We start from the raw sequence: 19,782 nt of genomic DNA, 5'->3' as shown, positions 1-19,782 counted from the left end.
TTTGTTGGCAACTGTTAATTGTATGAGTGAGAAATTACCTGGAAATTTAATCTGGTGTGAAGAGATCTCATGATATTAACACTTCTAGCCATCAAGTGGCCTTGTTTACTCAGCAGTTTATCTGTGGTAGGTTGGAAAGCAGCGAGGAAAACCAGTCATGTTAAATTTATCAAGGTGCCCCAATCTCTCTACACCCTGAGGCCTTGTTATGTAGTTTCTGACTGCGAAGCTGCAAATTTTGTTTGTTTTCAAACACATAGCAATATAGTGAGTTTTCCCAGGTGTGTGTTCCAGGTCATTGGTTGAATAAGTAGTGAACATTGAGCAATTTGGGTTTTTGACATATTGATAACACATAGAATGACATTTGTTGTGGTCAAAAATTGTCAGTCTTGGTGGACCTGATAGCTGAATGATTAGCATGGCCTCAGTGCCCTGAGCAGTGAGTCCCCTACTCTCTCCCTGCATTACCTGACTGTGTCCACTGCTGCCATCAAAGTAAAGGCATTAAATAAGTAATTAAGTTTCTTTTCTTTTTTTTTTTTTCAAAAGAACAGCAAAATGATTACAACAATAAAATAAATATTGCCAGCATATTAACATATCAGTTTCCATATTACAAATATTATGTGTGTCACAGTGAACCTGGATAATCAGTATTTTTATGGTGAAGAATAAAAAAAAACAAACAGTGTAGACGCAAACCACCTGTCACACATCCTATCCTAGTAAATAAACAGTACCAGTCAAAGGTTTGGACACATCAGTTGAATGGGAAAATGTGTCCAAAAATGTTAAGTTTTGACCATCATGCACGATATAAATAATTTCTCAAGTTTATCCAACTGTGTTTGACTGTGGGTGCATTACTGTGTTTATCAAATTGATTGATTTAAACACGACACAAAACTCAGCATTGATTCCTTTAGGTTGTGATTTCAATGCTATTTATTTATGAATTTATTAACTCACCTCTTTTTTCCCCTGATAATAGGGTCATATTATTGGCTGCTGAGACCCAAACTGAGAAACTGAATGATTACACTAATTGCTGAGTTAGGAAAAATCTTGCTGTTTTATCGTGGGTGGTCTTATAAAGAGTGTGTGTGTGCTCTCTCCTCCAGGTTCCCAAAGCTGGAGAGAATTTCGTCCGTCTGTGTAAAAAAGGATACTACGATGGAACGGTTTTCCACAGGTCCATCCGGAATTTCATGGTGAGGATTTTGACCAGATGAAAATGATTTTCTGCTTTTCTACTTGCCTCCACTCTAAAGCAGGTAGCTAATACAGAGGTGCTAAATTCAGGGCTGTATGCCTTCTTCTGTCGGATCAAAAGAAGACTGCAGCATTTATAATGAAACTTTGCACAGGTTATGTAGGGTTAAACAGGAATACAGAGAACTGCAATATGCAAGTGAGATGTAATAAAAGCATGAGTGACAGTTTCCAGGTTCTTCGCAGATTAAAAAAAAAAGATCTAATCTTTGCAATTTTGAGAATGGGTTGGAGTATTACAGTGTCTAAAGGAGCAGTCCAATTACAAAATACAACGCACATGTATGTTGTCAAGACTGCAACATGTTAACTAAAGGCAGATGGATTAGGACTTAACTTCCACCATCAAACATTGTTCTCCCCCTTGTTAAACTCAAATATTTGCCTGTGAAATGTCCAGAAATCTGACATTTAATTTGAATGTGAGTCAACACAGTTTCATGTCATGAGAAATCAGGGTAAACTATATTTAGGTGGGTTTATTTTCCACCCTCCCTGTAGTTAAAGTCACTCACTAACTGAGGAGCTTTAACCCAAAATATAAATGAATTACTCACCACAGTGGCGTTCACTGTCTTGTTAACTTGTCTTTTGTTGACATAATAATGTATTTGAGTGATTCCTGCTTCAGAGATGAGGAAACACACATGCTCTGGGTGACCCGATAGCCGAGTGGTTAGGACGCAACTGCCCTGAACAGCGAGTGCTTAGTTCAACTCCCTGCTCTCGGTCCCCACGTCTCCTGTCTATCTGCGCTGTCCTGTCAAATAAAGCTATTAAAAATCCCCAAAAATAGCTTCTTCTAGTGTCTAAATGTGCATACTTCCACTTGATGTTTTGAGTCTGGTAAGAAAGGTAACATGCAGTGCACTGTAGGCTCTCGGTTGGTGCACTCAAAACAATCAAAAAGATTAGTGTGACTGACGCTGGACACTTCTCACCCCAGTGGTCACCATCTTGTAGCAGAAGGTCAGAGACCACCAATGTATTTTCAAACTGTGGAACTGGCGGCTGAGGAAGGACAACATGTCGTTGTCTCAGTTGGTGGCGTAATTTCCATGTTGCATGAAACCTGGGGCACAAAGAGGAAAGGAAAATGTTCAGTCTTCAGTCATCTGTGCAAAGCAGCTAATTTGCAGTGTTGCAATCATCGTTTTTAGTAAGTGCACAATGACAGTTTTTTGATTCGACAAAAACACTACACTGTTGAAATTCCTGCACTGCGTCAGTGAGTATTCTGTGTACACAGTGTACTGCATGTGAGTGTACTAAAGGAAGTGTCTAAAGTGAGACACAGCAACAGCCATTTGTTCGACCTTACGCTCCAACTGAAGATTTGAAATGACAGGTCTCTGATCAGCAGCTCGTCTGTGTATTTCACAGCTTACGCTGTAATTAAAGTGGCTCTGAGTGGACATCTGGTCTCAAGAGGACCCTTACCTTTTTTCCTTCTGTCCCCTGGTTCTCATACACAGCGGCGAGCTGTGAATTGTTTATCCATAATTACTGTGCCACTTACGCCTTTGACTTATTGTCCGCAGCTCTAAAAGAGACAAGAATAAATATTTTCGTGGCAACAAACATTTTAAAAGCAGAATATTAATGGGAACAAAAACGTGGCCCTTGTTTCATTTAAAGCATTTTATCAGGACCATGCAGGTCAACTACATTTCTGTCCAACCACATTTTCACACTCTTCTTGTGAATGTGTCAGAATTTTGCAGTAGATGAGATATGAACATTATTATAGACTCAGTATTTACTAGCTACAGTGTGCTGTAGAAGAACTTAAAAACATACAGTTTTGGCTTTACAGAGAGGATTTAAGGATTTAAGCAGTCCAACATGTTGGTTCAGTGTCTTTACTCCAGCTTAAGCTTTATAAACCAAATAAGTTTCACTAACGTTTACATGTTTTTGCTCTGTATCTTCCTGACGTCTGCATCGATTGTCGTCATTTCCTTCTCGCAACACTATACTGTTTTGTTCTGCTGCCCTCAGCTCTGTTGTAAACTATAGTTGTCCAAACAAGTTCAAATAAACAATACAATAAATAATACTTTCAAAATGATCAGCTACTGCTTCCTCTAGTGTTAGCAGGAATGATTTTTACAGGCCTACCCTCATGGTGTTCATTAAAGAGTGCAGGAACTCAAAATTAGCTCTGCAGCAGCACCAGTGGTCAAAACCTGCAGCGTCTGAGAGACGTAATCTTCCATAGAAACACAAATAGGTAAAAGTTGAGCATTAACAGTGAACAATAGAGGCCAGAGCTCTGACGTGGGTTCATAGTGATTGCAGGGAACATGACTGTTTGACAAAAGGAAATAATGATCTATTACAACTTGTAACTTACGACAAGTATTGTTTTACCACTTCACAGAAACTAAACATTTTCCTGTAATACGTAAAAGGAACAACTCTTCTGTTATCTCAGGCTCTCATTGTGCAGTAAAGGCAGCCAATGTCAACCAAACCTAACAGAGTTTTTTTGTTTCCAGATTCAAGGAGGGGACCCCACTGGCACTGGCACAGGTAAGATGAGGACTGTACTTAAACCACATTTTGAATTACATAACACCTCTGTTAAATTATTAATAGTTCCTTTTTGGAAGCTTTGCGTAAATACCGCCTGCAACTGAAGATACAAGTCAAGAGTGTTACTAAATATACTCTGTAAAAACACATGGGAGTACAGAAGAGACACACACACACACACACAAGTCTGAGAGATTATGTGGATAGAAGGGCTGAGTGTAGGGTACAGAATGGGGGTGTGGTGAACAACCAGTCAACCAGCATTTGGTGTAATTTTCCTGTTTTTAAAAGCCAGTTTAAAAGGCAGCCAAATTGAATTGACTGTGAGGCCTCATACATTTAATTTCCTGCCTTCATGCCGTCTGCGCTGCGGTTGGAGTTTGCAGTACAAAGTGTGCTTTGTGTCTGTGGGCGTTTCTACGCAAAATGCATCCACCATGACAGATTTATGAAGGTGCAGAATTCCTGGCCTGTGGGTAAAATTCTCCTCATCACCTGGACCGGGGAGCGTGTGAACGCAGATCCTGAACAGACCCTCAACTGTTTTTTTTTTTTAAAGGTGATTTCTCCCTAGTGCAGCCACGAAAACACACACTACTGTGGGTTTTGACATGTAATTTGTACACCATGAAGGATGTTGACATGAATGTTGACGTATCTGCTCTAAAGCTTGTGTGAACCCAAGCATGGCCGACAAATTTAATCTCCCTTTGCTGTTATGCTTTTTGAAGAGCTCACAGTTATTGATCTACATAAAGACAACAAGCAGGAACACTGGGAAAAAGTGATCATGTATTTTTGGGGACAATCAGTGTTTTGACTGCTCTTGAAGGAGGGAGCGGTGATGATAGCAAAATAAGATATTGAAGCTTGATATGATACTTTCTTGAAACTTGAGATTTAAGTGTCAAGAAAATCCAACGAAAGCTCCCGACTCATTTGGAGTGAACTCCTGTCCTTCATCGCCTGCACATAAATTGGAAAGGACACATCCTGCTCACTGCTCACTGTAGCGTTTACAATTTCCCGAGTTCAGAAGAGCCTCATTTATCTAAAATCCTTCAGAAGAAGATGCTTTGGAGAAAGAAATGTTTTAAACATTGACTTTTAAATGAAATCTCAGACACATATTTCAGATATGAAATGAAAAACACATGCTCATGTATTTTTGAAATGGCCAGATTAGTTTGACCGTTGGGTTCATTAGTAGAGATGCCTCACAGCTGTGTGCCGTCAGTCAGCGGAGTAAATTTTCATTTTCCTGTTCAGTAGGTTGAAGTTTGAAGTTGTGCTATTGATGTAAATCAGGGGAATGCAGTTTGATTTATTGGGTAACAGTTTGGTGAGAATGAATGTCTCCCTTCACCCTCCTCTCTCTCGCTCTCCCTTCACTTACGATCTAGTCATTCTGAGGTAAAATGTCAGCGGGTTGATAAATTATGCAAAAATGTCACTGGGGGAAGTTGACGTATGCACAAAGCCTCTGAAGAGCTGATTGGTTGCTGGTGTGCATCACACTCCAGCGTAAACGCACACATACATGTACCATACAAGACTTGTGTATATACTCTCTATATATGATGTTTAAGGAAATTTACATTCTCAGAAATGTGAACTTATTGTAAGCTTCATTTTTCATCAGACATAATTTAGACTAATTTAGACTGTGTTTGGACTATTTATTATTTAAATGGTAGCAGCCAAACATTATTATGAGCTTTTAAATGGTTCTTATTTGGGAAATAGCAGTGGCATTTAGAATTTTATTCTGAATGGAAATGTCAGCCTTTGTTCAGGATGTTGTGGAAATACCTGTTGCCATTTTCATTTGACCAGAAAAGGAGAACTTTTACTTTTAAATAAATGTTTGTTTATAAACACCCACCGGCCACTTTATTGCTGTTACTGGGTTGGACTCCTCTTGCCTTCAGAACTGCTTTAATTCTTCGTGGTACAGATTCAACAAGATGCCCGAAACATTCCTCAGAGATTTTGGTCCATATTGACATGATAGCATCAAGCAGTTGCTGCAGATTTGTCACATCCATGATGTGAATCTCCCGTTCTGCCACATCCCTAAGGTGCACTATTGGATGAGATCTGGTGGCTGTGGAGGCTATTTGAGTCCAGTGAACTCATTGTCATGTTCAAGAAACCAGTTTTAGATGATTTGAGCTTTGTGACATGGAGCGTTATCCTGTTGGAAGCAGCATCAGAAGATGGTTCACTGTGGTCATAAAAGGATGGACATGGTCAGCAACAATACTCAGGTTGGCTCTGGCATTTAAATGGTGCTCAGTTGGTACTAAAGGGTCCAAAGTGTGCCAAAGAAATATCCCTCACACCCTTACACCACCACCACCAGCCTGACCTGTTGACACAAGGCAAGATGGATCCATGCTTTCAAGTTGTTGATGCTAAATTCTGACCCTACATCTGAATGTTGCAGCAGAAATCGAGACGCATTAGACCAGGCAACGTTTTTCCAATCTTCTATTGTCTTGGTGAGTTTGTGTGAACTGTAGACTCAGTTTCCTGTTCTCAGCTGACAGGAGTGGCACCCGGTGTGGTCTTCTGCTGCTGTAGCCCATCTGCCTCAAGGCTCGATGTGTTGTGCGTTCAGAGATGCTTTTCTGCAGACCTTGGTTGTAACGAGTGGTTATTTGATTTACTGTTGCCTTCCTATCAGCTAGAAGCAGTCTAGTCATTGTCCTCTAACCTCTGGCGTCAACAAGGCATTTTCTCCCAGAGAACTGCTGCTTACTGGATATTTTCTCTCTTTTGGACCATTCTCTGTAAACCCTAGAGATGGTTGTGCGGGAAAATCCCAGTAGATCAACAGCTTCTGAAATACTCAGACCAGCCTGTCTGGCACCAACAACCACCTTCAAAGTCACTTAAATCACCTTTCCTCCCTGTTCTGATGCTCGGATTGAACTTCAGCAGGTGGTCTAGACCATGTCTAAAAACCTAAATGCATTGAGTGGCTGCCATGTGATTGGCTGTTTTGATATTTGCGTTAACGAGAAGTTGAACAGGTGTAATATATTACCATATCATCATGCGTAATATCCCACTGAGAAATAATAGTAATGTGGGATTGGATGTGGGTCTCTAAATCGTGGAGAATAATGCATTCGAGTGGATTATTTATGCATTCATTTGGATTTGGATGATATCAGAGCTGATCCCTGCAGCAGTAAAATATACATCTATATATGCTCACACAGTTTCATGCATTTACACCAGCTGGCAGGACGCGGGACAGTGAAACTCACCTCGGGGCAACAGAGCCTCTCCTCCTGTTGTGAGCCAATAATCTCCTGCAGTGCATATTCCTGTATACTCATCATGATGATTCTTAATGATGAAGTCAGTCTAAATAATGACTCACAGCTGAAGGCTCTCAACATGTGTCCATGTTGAAGGGCGAACAGGTCTTTTGCTTCCTTTGAAAACACATGATGTTTGTGTCTAATGGAGCAATAATTTGAATAAGTGGTCCTGGTAGAGCTGGTTGTTTTCATGCAAACTAAATGCATTAGCAGTACAAACTAAGAGGATTATGATATTCCACAATTTAAAAATATCACATTGTGAATTGTGGAGCTGGAAACTAAACACTATATGAACTCAGTCTTATCAATTTTACCCCCCAAAGTGTCCTGATTTTTGTTTACATACATTAAATTCCAGATGGTGCAAGGAAATGACAGATTAACAGTGAATTGCTGCCTGAAAGGACCAACATAATGATTTCCTCATTGCAGTCCAGCAACATAATTATTTCAAAGCTGTTTAAATCTGTCCAAAAAATGTACATTTCTTCTTAACTAGTACATTTTTGTTCATACATGCAGAATGGATTGTATGTATCCTTGAGGCCTAACAAACATGTCCATTACAATTCCTTTCGGAAACATTTGCTTTTTGAAAAGTTTGAAACCTACATTGTTTATAGCAGCTACTTTTTTCATTTTCTTTGCTGGTGTTTTTGTTTCTTGTTGTATTACTAGAATAGCAAGAGTAGCTATAACCCTAACCCATATAAGCCTAACATTAGCGGACATTGACAGTCCAGCAGACATCATCCTCAACACCTTATCTCATCTCTTTGTTGCCATTTTCTTCATGTTGAATGTCTTTCATCCTCTATATATTTGCTTTACTGCCTCCTGGCCATCGACTGAATGTGTATTTTATCTCCCATGTATCCATGCAAATACAGTGCATCCTTGTCTTTGCACTAACTAGATGCCAACAAAATGGGGACCCACTCATCAAAACCTGAAGCTTTAGTGCCACAAGTGATGGAAAACTTCACAGGTGCCTTTAATGAAGACAGTCATTCAGTTTTTATCGAGAAAATCTGCCTGAAAAAAGGTTTAACTTGAATCCACAGTTGTTTCAAAAGTTTTCCCGCAGAGAATCAGTAAGAAAGCGCCATATTTTTGAAGTGTCTCAAACAGTGAACCCTACACCGTACATCATACTGAAAATGTGGTCTGACTTATTGCTCTTCACTTTTCAAGTAATTTCTTCCCCTTCAAGAGAGAACCAACTGATGGAAAAGCCTCTACTCGAATGTACGGGGACGCTGACACTGACTGTTATGACCTGTCAAAATGTCTCCCGTGAAAAAGGTCTATAGTCTGAGCAAATATTTGAGCTTTACCCACAGAAGCACATTATGTCTCCATCTGCAAATCTTAGCAAAAATATCCCCATTACTGCATCACACTCACAGTTTCACAGCTGATTGGAGGAGAGAGGTGCTGGAACGCCACAGAAAGAAGGACACTCTGGCAAAAATGGGGAATTGACTGAGAAACTTCATTTTTCTGAGGATGTTGCAATGTCTGTCAACTGTATTAACTGCAGCGCTAATGAATGATTTCTCCCCTCTCTCTCTCACTCTCTCTCCCTCTCTCACTCTCTCTCCCTCTTTACTCTCTGTGGTCTGTCTCCACTTTCCTCTCTCTCTGTCTTCATCACTTTGTGTCTTTCCCTCCTCCCTCACCCACTTCCTCCAATCCCAGGAGGGGAGTCGTTCTGGGGAAAACCTTTCAAGGATGAGTTTCGGCCCAACCTTTCCCACACAGGCCGGGGGGTTCTCAGCATGGCAAACTCTGGTCCAAACACCAACAAGTCTCAGTTGTAAGAAATGTTTCCTAAACTTTGAACTTTGTTCTAGAGAGTCAGTCAACAGTGGATTATGTTGTTTTTTTTCTGTCTCTTCCTTGTTTCGATTTCTTTGCTGAGGCCTCAAAGATGAAAAAAACAAGAAGCGTTTAATGCCGTCAAAGTCGCATCTGAAATGTTCAGACAATCATTTTACACACTGTAAAACACCTAAGCACTTTATTTTTGATTAGTTAATTAATATCAATAAAGCTGAAAATGTAATTAGAGATTTTCTTTTGCTTTTTAAAATAATAACATAGTTGTAGTAAAATGATTTTTTTGGACAGTACATAAATCTGTTTATTACTACTTTATAATGTTAAAGACAGGCCACTTATAAATAGACAGAAGCATATAAACATTTTCTGTAAATGAGGAAGAAAGTGTGTGTGTGTGTGTGTGTGTGTGTGTGTGTGTGTGTGTGTGTGTGTGTGTGTGTGTGTTAGAAAAACACATAAGTGTGCTGTTTATGATGGTGTTTGAAGGTTTATTTACTGAACCCCACTTTTTTTCTGTTCTGTTTTCTCTCAGCTTCATCACCTTCCGGTCGTGCACCTACCTCGACAGAAAGCACACAGTGTTTGGAAGGTAAACATTTATTCATTTTTCATTTTTTTTAATTGACTCTGCTGCGGCTTTGTGGCAGTGTTTTTGTGTAATTTAGCAGCTGAAGCGGTGAGGTGCCTTTTAAAGGTGACAGTCCTGACAGATTCTTGCCTCTTTATCGTCCTCCCTCTTGTTCTCTCTGTTTCATCCTCTCATATTATTCTTTAATACATTTTTGGTTCATTTGGAGCTCCAGACAGTGCAAACAGTGTTGTGACTTCCCGTCTGACTCCTGGCAAAAAGCAGTGAAAAATTTAGTAGATGCTGAATCTGAACCGATGTCTCTTTTTCTCTCTCTCCCTTTCCCTCCCTCGCATGATCTTAAGTGGTTGTCTTCATAGACTAAAACGCACTTGTGGTCTAAAAATAAGCTGCTTTCAATTGACTGATTCTTCTCATAGCCAACACACTTAAAAAGCTTCTGCTTTAACCCAGTGTTCAGCTTTTCCTCCTCTCCACGCTGCAGCCGCTGCACATTTAATTGGAACGAGTTGTGAGTCCTTAACCTGATGTGCACATAATGTGAGAGGAAGGTTTTCCTAAATGTAAACGTGAGACAGGCCTTTGGCTGGTTGTTAAGGTCAAGTAGTTTGACTGTGGCTGTAATTTTAAATGCTCTGTCAGGACCAGAGGTCTTGGGGAGGATCTGCTTCAAGCTTTAAGGCCGCTACATTTCCATTATTGATCAACGTATCAGTAATTTTGTTTTTATAACGAATAAAACATTCAGTCGATAAAATATCAGAAAATTGTGAAAAATGCCCAAATCACTTGTTGCCCATGTTCTTGTTTTGTCCGACCAAGTGTCAAGAACACAAATACGTTCATTTAGATTCACACAAAACAGAGAAAAGCAGCAAACCCTCTATTTAAGAAGCTGAAACCAGCAAATGTTCTGCATTTTTACTTTAACTAATTGCCTCAGCATTTGTATTTTTTTGTGTATTGTCAAACTTTTGATAATCTAAACTGCCTGATTCTTGTATTTTTGGAGGCGACTTGATGCTTTTTTATTAGATAATTGATAATAGAAGCAACAGGATATGAGGGAGGAGAGATAGGACATAGAGATGTTTTAGTTTGTGGTCAGAGGCACTGTAAATCTCAAAGCCACTGTGGTGAACCATCCACCACCAATCCCACTTTTCAAACTGCCAAAAACACTCTGAGGCTTGTTCGCACATCGAACCTGCCTCATTTCTGGGATCGAATATCTGGTTACTGGTGTTCAGACAGAGGCCTCCTAAAGAAATCCCATGTAAAGCCTTGACCTTTCCGATGGTACTTGATTACCGGCCTTCTTTTTCTTTCAATGTAAGAGAGAGAGAACTGTTGAGTGTGCTGTTTCCTGATCAGCATGTCCTGTTAGAGGCAAATTTATTGGACGATTCTTTGCATGAAAAATGTGTTTAGGACACCAGTTTTGCACTTGTAGGTAACCTGATATTTTTGTCAGCGAGTCCTCATGTGTGGGAGCCCGTCTGAACATGTGGAAGACCCCCTGCTAGCTGTTGAGTGTAGTGTTGGTGTGTTTATATGTGTGTGCTTCTCACTCTACACATGGTAACAAAGGGCCCCCACAGGAGCAGCTGGACTAAGAGTTTGCAGTTTAAAGAGCAAAGTGAGAGCGACTTCTCTAAGTGCTCTGCACCAGGGGAGTTGCTAACGGATCACCTCCTGGCCTTCAGCGTCTCTAAGACTATTTATTTGCAGCGGTTCTTTTCTCTGCTGTGTTTACACCAGGAAGCCAATGTACTGATAAGAAACACTATAAAACTCATGTTCACTGTTGTCTGAGGAACAAAATGAGTTCTGCAAAATCCCTCAGCTGTTAAATTATATACTTATTATATGACAAGTAAAACATTATAGCTTGAGATGGTAATACACAGATTTGTTCTGATCGCCAAGCAGTGCAACATCTTATATGACCTTGTTAAGTTTAAGGTGCTCGTTTGATCTCTAAACAACTAGGTGTCTTGTGTCAATGTATTTATATTATTAACATAAAAACAATGTGACAGTGTGAAATGTGTCTCTGGTAGTGATGAACCTACAGAGAGTTTTCCTCTGAATCTGCAGCTTTATAGCAAGTTTCATTGTTTAGTCGTCCGGCTACAACTGTACTGTTCTGGTTCACCCTCCGTCTCACAGCATCTTTTTTTTTTTTTTTTTTTGGGGGGGAGGGGGTTGCATCTTAATATAGTTGACATTTTAGTTTTATCACCTGAAAATGATTAAAACTACTTCATGAGATAAGGGATTTAAAAGGATTCAGTGTGCCAGTGCTTTCAGTATTGTCTTTTTTGAAATGTAACTTTGTGTATTTTCTCGACATCATTGCAAATGAGTGAAACTTCAATGATTCTCAAGGCTTAAATACATAAATTAAATAAATTAAATCTTCCCTATTGAAGATCAAAGCGACGTGTGGGGGACCCAGGTTTGTCTTGCTCTTATCTAGAGATATAGAGGACTTATCACGGCAATAAATAAAGGTTTTTTATTTTGTTTGCTTTTTTGCAGGGTTGTTGGTGGATTTGAGACACTCACAGCCATGGAGAATGTGGAGAGTGATCCCAAAACAGACAAACCAAAGGTAGGAACTGGCTTAAATGTAATTGCATTTTACACCCTTAATATGCAGCTGGGCAAATAACTGAGTGCAACTGCGGCGTTAGTTTAAGTTCCAAGATCAAAAACATAAAAGGAGATGAGGAGTACACGGCTCAGCTGTAGAGCCGTGACAGTTTTTTGACCTTTACATGGATCATCTAAAGATCAGGTGCTAAGACGGGAAATGAAGCTGGGCCCAGTGAGAGGTGGGTTAGAAAAGCCAGTGATGGACTAAATTAATCTTTGTGAGGCACAACTGTTTTGCCATTCTATTCAATAGAGACAAGATGTAAAAAAAAAAAAAAAAAACATAAAAAGTTTATGTTCACTCCAAAATCTCCTTTTCTTCACAAAAAAAAACATGAATTGTGTTTTTGAAGGAGTTTGTTATTCAAAATGACTTTACTTCCAACCAGTGACCAGGAATGTGATCATTAATTTCCAGGTATTTTAGAGATTTATATTCAATAGTATACGTTTAATACTTTAGATAATTTACAGATCGTTTAATGGTGAACGTTTATGGACACAATATTTAGTTCCTCTCCCACATTTTCCTGTTTGTTTTACAGTCAGAGATCAAGATCATCAGTACGACTGTGTTCGTGGACCCGTATGAAGAGGCTGATGCTCAGGTTTGTATCTCTCTCTCTTTGTACACATGAACAATACTGACTTTATTTTCCACACAAGATTCCACGTGTTCCATGTGTTGGGGCTGGAGGCGTCACGACTTCAGGCTGTACGTCCATTTCTCAGTAACGCCTCGAGACAGTTTCTTCAAACTTGGTACAAATGTTCACTTGGACTCACTGATGAGCTGATTTAGAATCTGGTGGTCAAAGGTCACTGTGACCTCACAAAGCACACTTTTGGCTGTAATTCAAGATATCATACAGGATAAAATAATGAAGTTATGATTTTATATCCAAATGGTCAAAGGTCAACTTCACTGTGACATGTAATGTTCTGTAAAAACACTTCTGGCCGTTATTCAATGTTGTAACCCAGGAAGCAAAGATTGTGACCATATTTCCTGCAACTTGGCAGGTTGGCCAAGGCGTTCAACCACGAGGCAGTAATTCAAGTTTCAGTGACAGAGCAAAGACAACAGAGAGTGTGACTGTATTTATGTCTCTGTCTCCACTTCAGAGTAAAAGAAAAACAGCAAATCATCAAATAAGTTGGAACTAGGGATGGTTTAGTATTTCTGTGTGGAAAACCACCTCAGCAATTAATGGATTATCACAATAGTTGCAGATTAATTAATTGATTATCTGTTGGTCGACTAAGCAATTAATCGAATAGTTTTTGTCCAATGTCTTACGAGGACACCCCACCTGGAGCTTGTGGCCCCACCCACGTTTGAAACATGGGACGTGTGGTGAAAGTTTCAACACAGGGGGTGCGGCCCGGTAGTCGAGTGGTTAGGGCGCGTACCACGTTGAGCACAAGACGCTCTTAGCAGGCAGTCACCGGTTCGACTCCCGACCGGTCCGACACTTTCCTGCATGTCATTCCCCTCTCTCTACCCCCTTTCCTGTTAGTCTCCACTTGTCTATAATAAAGGTATAAAAAAAAAAAAAAAAAAGTTTCAACACAGGAATAACTGTTGAAGTCCTGCACGATGAGCAGTGTCTCTGTGTCCTCTGATCTGACGTGCTACTCAGGATTTACCTGATTTGTGTTTGTCAGATCGCAGCCGAGCGAGAGAGCGAGCTGCAGAAGCAGGAGGAGGAGAGACAGCAGGCCAGCGCCACCCTGAAGAAAGCCAAGGAGGAGCAGGCACCCAAGACCTTCAAAGAAGGTGTGGGGAAATACATCAACCCGGCCACAGTGTAAGAGCACACACACACACTCTAATTTGCCATTCAACAAACGGCACTCTTCCCTCTGCTTTTTAAGTCGAACTGACTCATCCGAGGGCATCACTGTGACGTATATAAAAGCTGCATATGCACAAACCTGAAGTTCAAGAATATTTATTCTGCTCTGTTGGCAGAATTTGGATAAAAAAGTTTGTCTGACCTCCACACAAACTATATAAAATGTGACCTGAGAAACAATATAATAATGAATGGAAGATAAAACATTATTACACAGCAGCACAAAATGAGTAGAGACATCATGTGCAAAATGCCAATTATAGAGAAGATTACCCTTCTCCCCCAAGGGAATAATTCGGGTTTATTATGCAGAGCATATTTCAGCTGAGTTTATGTACATTGTGTTGTATTTTGTGATATTACAGCATATTTCTTTTTAGTTTCATGACTCTGAGGCGTGCAGGGAAGATTGTAGCTGACTCCTCCCACCCTGGACACAAACTCTTTGAGACACTCCCCTCTGGCAGTAGGCTGCGGTCCTTCAGGACCAAAACCTCTCGCCACAAAAATAGCTTCTTCCCATCTGCTATTAGCCTCATCAACAAGCCTAGAGAGCCCCACTGTTGCTGATCAATTGCACCAATCACCAGAAAAAAATCCTTGTATGTGAAAACATACTTGGCAATAAAACTGATTCTGATTCTGATTCTGATTCTGATTCTGATGTTTATGTCTCAGCATGGTCAAAACATTGAATATCAAACATAATAAAGAGATCAAAACATTAGCATTAGATTCTTGTCCTGTCGTCCTCTTAAATTCAGCCCTGTAAGGTTTTTATGGTGGTTTATTGTTTCATGGTAGAATTTATTTGTGCCAAAGTCAAACTTTTACCTGAGGTTTCTTTCAAAGTAGAGTCTGTTCAGGAAAGTGAAATGAAATGATAAGTTTACTTTACACAATGTTCTACTGTAACATTTGTAGAAAAATTGAAATTACTTTAATTATTCACAATTAAGGTGCATTAACTAAATTATTAGTTAATTAATATATATGTATATTAATTAATTAATTAATGGTCCTTTGAAGATTTCAGCCGTGGCAAAATGTCTGTTTATTGAGAACAATTCAGATGGACTGATGTGAAATACACAAATTTAGCCTTTTAGCTTGAAATGCAGGAAATGTGTTTTGTTCATGTGTAGAAATGAGCTCTGAACTGATATAATTAATAATAATTACAGTACTTTGAACTCTTGTTTCTGGCTTTAAAGTTTGAGTAGAGAATATTTTTTTGTAAAATATTTTATGTTTTGCATCAGTTGATATTCCTGGATTTGACATTTAATCAATCAAACATATTTTAGCCCCATTTAGCTCACTGGTTTGATTTTTTTTTTTCATTATTATTATTATTTATAAATTTTTTTTGCCAGAGGCACATTGAGCTGTTTACTGATAACAACTCGCTACCTCCTCAGCACCAAGCAGTACAGAGCCAGGGTAAACGAGTGGCCAGTAAATAACGTAGCGGCTAAAGATCCAGAAATATTTTGGAATTTGGATACGTTCAAAGAAAATTATGGATCACACCATGGTTGGGATGAACAGAGGTGCTGCGATTGTTCTGCCAAGCCAGACAGTTGTTTCCACAATGTTAAGATCTAATCCTTGAAGTGATGTAAATTTTCGATGATGTTAATATTTTGTAATTTATATCTTTATATTGTTTGTCACCTTATTGTGTGATTAGACTGTCTCTTCACATGTAGCGTTTTGTTAACACACAGTATCAGATACAGTCAATCTTTATTCCTTCTTCATCTTTAGGTTGATGTGGAGAACTTGTTTGCAAACAGTTGCCTATTTACACGTCCAGCAGATACTGAGCAATTTAAAATCATTTATTTTGAGTTGTGCTTCTGATCACTTAGTGAATGTAAATCAAAATATTCACTCACCTTTTAGCTCTGGTTTGGTCTCCACCACCTCCTGAGGGAAGTATCAGGCTCTTTGGCTGCTAAATGCTTTAATACTTGTCTTTGTTATGATTAGAATATGAAGGACAGTCGAGTTGCAGTGATTAGTTCATCATATTCTTATATTTTGTAAAATGAATATTATTAAGTTGTGGATTTCCTCACACAAAACAAGACACTTGAAGACTTCTCATTTGACTTTAGGAAACGGCCATTTTTGTACAGTTTTCTGACATTTTATAGACCAAGCGATTCATTGGCATAATTATCATTGGATTAATCAATACTGACAAAAATAATTAGTTGCTGGAATTCATAAGAAGATCTAATAAAGGTCATGCGTTCATCTCGTCAGGTGAGGGAGGGGTTCCAGTTCATGTCTGGTCAAAGTGAAAACAAAAACTGTCATGTACAATCATCCATGAAATTTTGTTTTTACTTTTAATAGGAAAAGAAAAAAACCTGAGAGGCTGAGTTACTCTGTGTTCACAAATATACAACATAAAAATTCAGAAAAACACTAAAACAGATCAGAGAGACCCACAATCTACAAGAAACAAGACCCACGCGCCTGTGAGGAAACAGCTGATTACGGAGGTCCTCGTGTGTTGATGCTCTGGTTCTCCTCTTTCAGAAAACGCTCGGCTGCTGAAGATGAAAGCGGACCGTCCACCAGCGGCGCAGCGGCGGCCAAGAAGTCCAAAGGAAAGACCAGCTTCGGAGACTTCAGCTCCTGGTAGCGCCGACAGATCCAGCTGCTGTGTATTTTTACCAGTCAGGTTAAGTGCAGGCAAAATTAATTTCATTTTTTCATTTTTGTATTGTTCATCGTCTCTCAGTAGTTATGGTGTCTTGTGAAACTGTACATTAAAGCTACTTTTTTCAAAGACAGTGTGATATTTTCATTTGGCACACCCTCTTCAAAGACCCTGTGTGACTATTGATTTTGTGACCACGTATTGACAAAGTTTTGGTGCCGTGAAGCAGCAGTAGAAAGATTTTAGCACTTCAGAGGAAACACTACTCAGTGTAAGAAGTAATTAATCTTATCTTCATCATCCAAGACAGTCTAATCAATATTTGGGCTAAAACCATCTGATTGATAGCTTTGGTCTTGGGCATTGTCATCGATGTTTGATCAAATCAGAATTTGTGAACGTGATAAACTCTGAGGCTTCAGGATGGAGGGGTTTATTTTCTGGTAAATAATGATGACATGCAGCTCTGAGCCGGCCACTTCGGCTCAGCTCCCAAGTGTTTTAATAGATGTGCTTGTCACGGTTTCCATAATCCTTTCACACGCCACTTCAGCAGCTTGAGCTATAGATTTTATCCACGTCAAGGTGGCTCACACATGAAAAATTAATCTCAAGAGTGGTCACTTTATGTCCACAGGGGTCGTCTGGTTATTTTAGGACACACACTGATTCTCCCCACCTGACGTAAACCCTTACTGACTGTTCCTTCTCAAAAATCTTTGCAACTCTGAATTGATTTTAAAAAATTAAAAAAATTAAATGTTTTTCTGAGGACCACTTTGGAGTTCGATTGTTTTACCGACACAAAAGACATATTCTTGAATGTTTGTATTCTTCACTTTCATTCAGCATCACTTAGCTTTGAAAAATGTGACAATCATCTGAAAATGTTTTCAATTTTCCAGTTTCAAAGAACAACAATGAAAAACGATGCTATTGTTGTCATTGACTGTGGCATGCAGTGAAGGGTGTGATTGTTGCATTGATTATGCTCTTGTTGCTTTCAAATTTATAGTAATGTCTGTATTTAACTGACATCAATGTCTTAAAAAAAAAAAAAAAAATCTACTCACATCCTCTGTGATGGCAGTTTCTGTTCCTGTGACTTTCAGGAATTTCCAAATGTTATGTTATACTGCCATTATTTTCATAACATAGAAATAATGCAGTGATCCAGAAAAGGTGAAGACTCACTGTCTTTGGGTTTCTGACGGGACACACAGCACGTAAACAGCTAAAACTGTTCTCGTTCATCTTGTTTCAATCAACAAACAAAACCGACCTTTACAGACAAACATTCGGGTGGTCAGTCTGTTTTAATACATTCAGATTTAGACTGTGTAAGATCATTGTCGGGGTCAGAGCTGAACGATCCAGAACCCAACCCTGCCGACACATCCATAGGAAGAGGACACTGAACTGCATTTGTTGCCATGTGGAGTTTCTAATTTCTTAAATTGCCCCTATGGACATGACACATCAAACAACCTCTTGTTCCTTGAAAACCATCACTTACCTTAAAAAAAAATAAAAAATAAAATAAAGCAGGTGCTCAGAGCAGCAAATGTAAAATTTGTCATCATCTTGAGTTGAATCAACAAATCTGCAACTGATGGCTGCAAAGACGGGCACTGACTTGCATCAAGTGTTCCTTCTAAGACCGTTGTTGCTGTGGTGAAACCAAAGTAATGGTGAAAGCACCCTTGTGTCACATAACCCATAATTTATTGGATGCTGAGTTATGGCCTTAATGCTTCTCCGCTTCAGCCTCATTATTTAGCTGAATACACCCTTGAGCCTCCTCGGAGTCGCTCCTGCCTCAGTGAGGTGGAAGCTGTGTTAATACCAGAGGTGAAAGATTGAGTTGGTGCCCTCCACAGCTGAAGTTCCTGACCCACACGATTAGCCTTTTCACACACACACACACACAGCGCTAAAACCGAGCGGCAGTGTGGTGGGAAAGTCAGTCGTTTTCAAACTGTCCTGTCAGAGCAGCGGCAGGAAATGGATTCAGGCAGGCTGTGGGACAATGAAGCCGCTAATTCAATGAATAATTGAGGCCTGTGGTTCTTACAAGCATTAGATGGGTGATTTGAAACTAGGGAGTCAGAAGCAAACAGTAACCTAAGACGGCAAGTTGCTCACATAATGTTCTCAAGTGTTTAAACCAAGACAAGCACAATGTCGTGTCAATCAATACAACAGCCTTGTAATCCACACTGACTTTGTGATGCTTTTGTGGGGTTTGGTTTTGTTTTGAAGAGGTTTTGATATCTTTTTGTGGTAAATTTTTATCCCTGTCACCCTTTCCTAATAGTCTTCCAGCTTATCAGTGGGTCAAACACTCCGGTGGGATTTATTACATTAAATTTGTTGTTCAGACCCAAATCATGTTACAGACAGATTTTAAATCAAAGTTATTCTTGGCTTTGGAAACGAAACATATCTTAACTCAGCGTCCACTCCCTTTCTCTGAAGCTTTCAACCACATCTCTCCTCTTTCTCTGTGGATGGAGTTTGCTCAGCTGTCTGAGGAGCATTTTGGTTTTCTCCATCCACTCAGCCTCGTCTCGCCCTGGTTGGAGACCAAGAGGAAAACACACTGCTGCTGCCACATTTTTACTGATGTGAAAGACACATTTTAAGGTAAGTATTTCTTCACATTATGATCTTATATTGTCTAATTAAATTAAGTCGGGTGGACAGTTTGTGCCCGAGGTGCTGGGATTTAGCATTTAGCATGAGGTGTTTTATCTGTGGGGGGATATAAATTAGTTTTTTTTCACCTCCAGAAAAAAGCCCATGAACTAAAAATGTTTTTTTGCAATTTAGGAAATTATGAATAATATTACACTGTTTAATTAATTGTACTTTTTTCAGGGAAGATCCAGTCTGACCACCTCAAATTTACACCTACACAATGGCTCAGTTTTAGTTATCAGGCTTAAACAACAGCTGGTTGAGATCTCGTTAAAACAGTTTTCAGTCTAACAACTACTG

General features: G+C 39.5%; 1 protein-coding gene across 1 annotated transcript in view; it reads left to right on the top strand.

Moving 5' to 3' along the window:
• The window catches only part of ppil2 (peptidylprolyl isomerase (cyclophilin)-like 2), a 29,774-nt gene extending 12,861 nt beyond the window's left edge, over positions 1–16,913 (top strand). The window contains exons 13-20 of the mRNA XM_071483918.1: positions 1,125–1,214; positions 3,777–3,810; positions 8,853–8,970; positions 9,529–9,585; positions 12,130–12,202; positions 12,792–12,854; positions 13,915–14,057; positions 16,659–16,913. Of these exons, the coding sequence (XP_071340019.1) occupies positions 1,125–1,214; positions 3,777–3,810; positions 8,853–8,970; positions 9,529–9,585; positions 12,130–12,202; positions 12,792–12,854; positions 13,915–14,057; positions 16,659–16,764 (684 nt within the window). The 3' untranslated portion in view covers positions 16,765–16,913. The remainder of the gene's footprint in view (positions 1–1,124; positions 1,215–3,776; positions 3,811–8,852; positions 8,971–9,528; positions 9,586–12,129; positions 12,203–12,791; positions 12,855–13,914; positions 14,058–16,658) is intronic.
• The last annotated feature ends 2,869 nt before the right edge of the window (positions 16,914–19,782 follow it).

This window comes from Trachinotus anak, unplaced genomic scaffold (assembly GCF_046630095.1).
Source record: "Trachinotus anak isolate AG129_WGS33_773 ecotype Australia unplaced genomic scaffold, CSIRO_AGI_Tana_v1 ptg000008l, whole genome shotgun sequence".
Taxonomy (NCBI): Eukaryota; Metazoa; Chordata; class Actinopteri; order Carangiformes; family Carangidae; genus Trachinotus; species Trachinotus anak.
The sequence above is the reverse complement of the archived record's forward strand: the minus strand, read 5'-3'. Positions and strand labels throughout refer to the sequence as shown.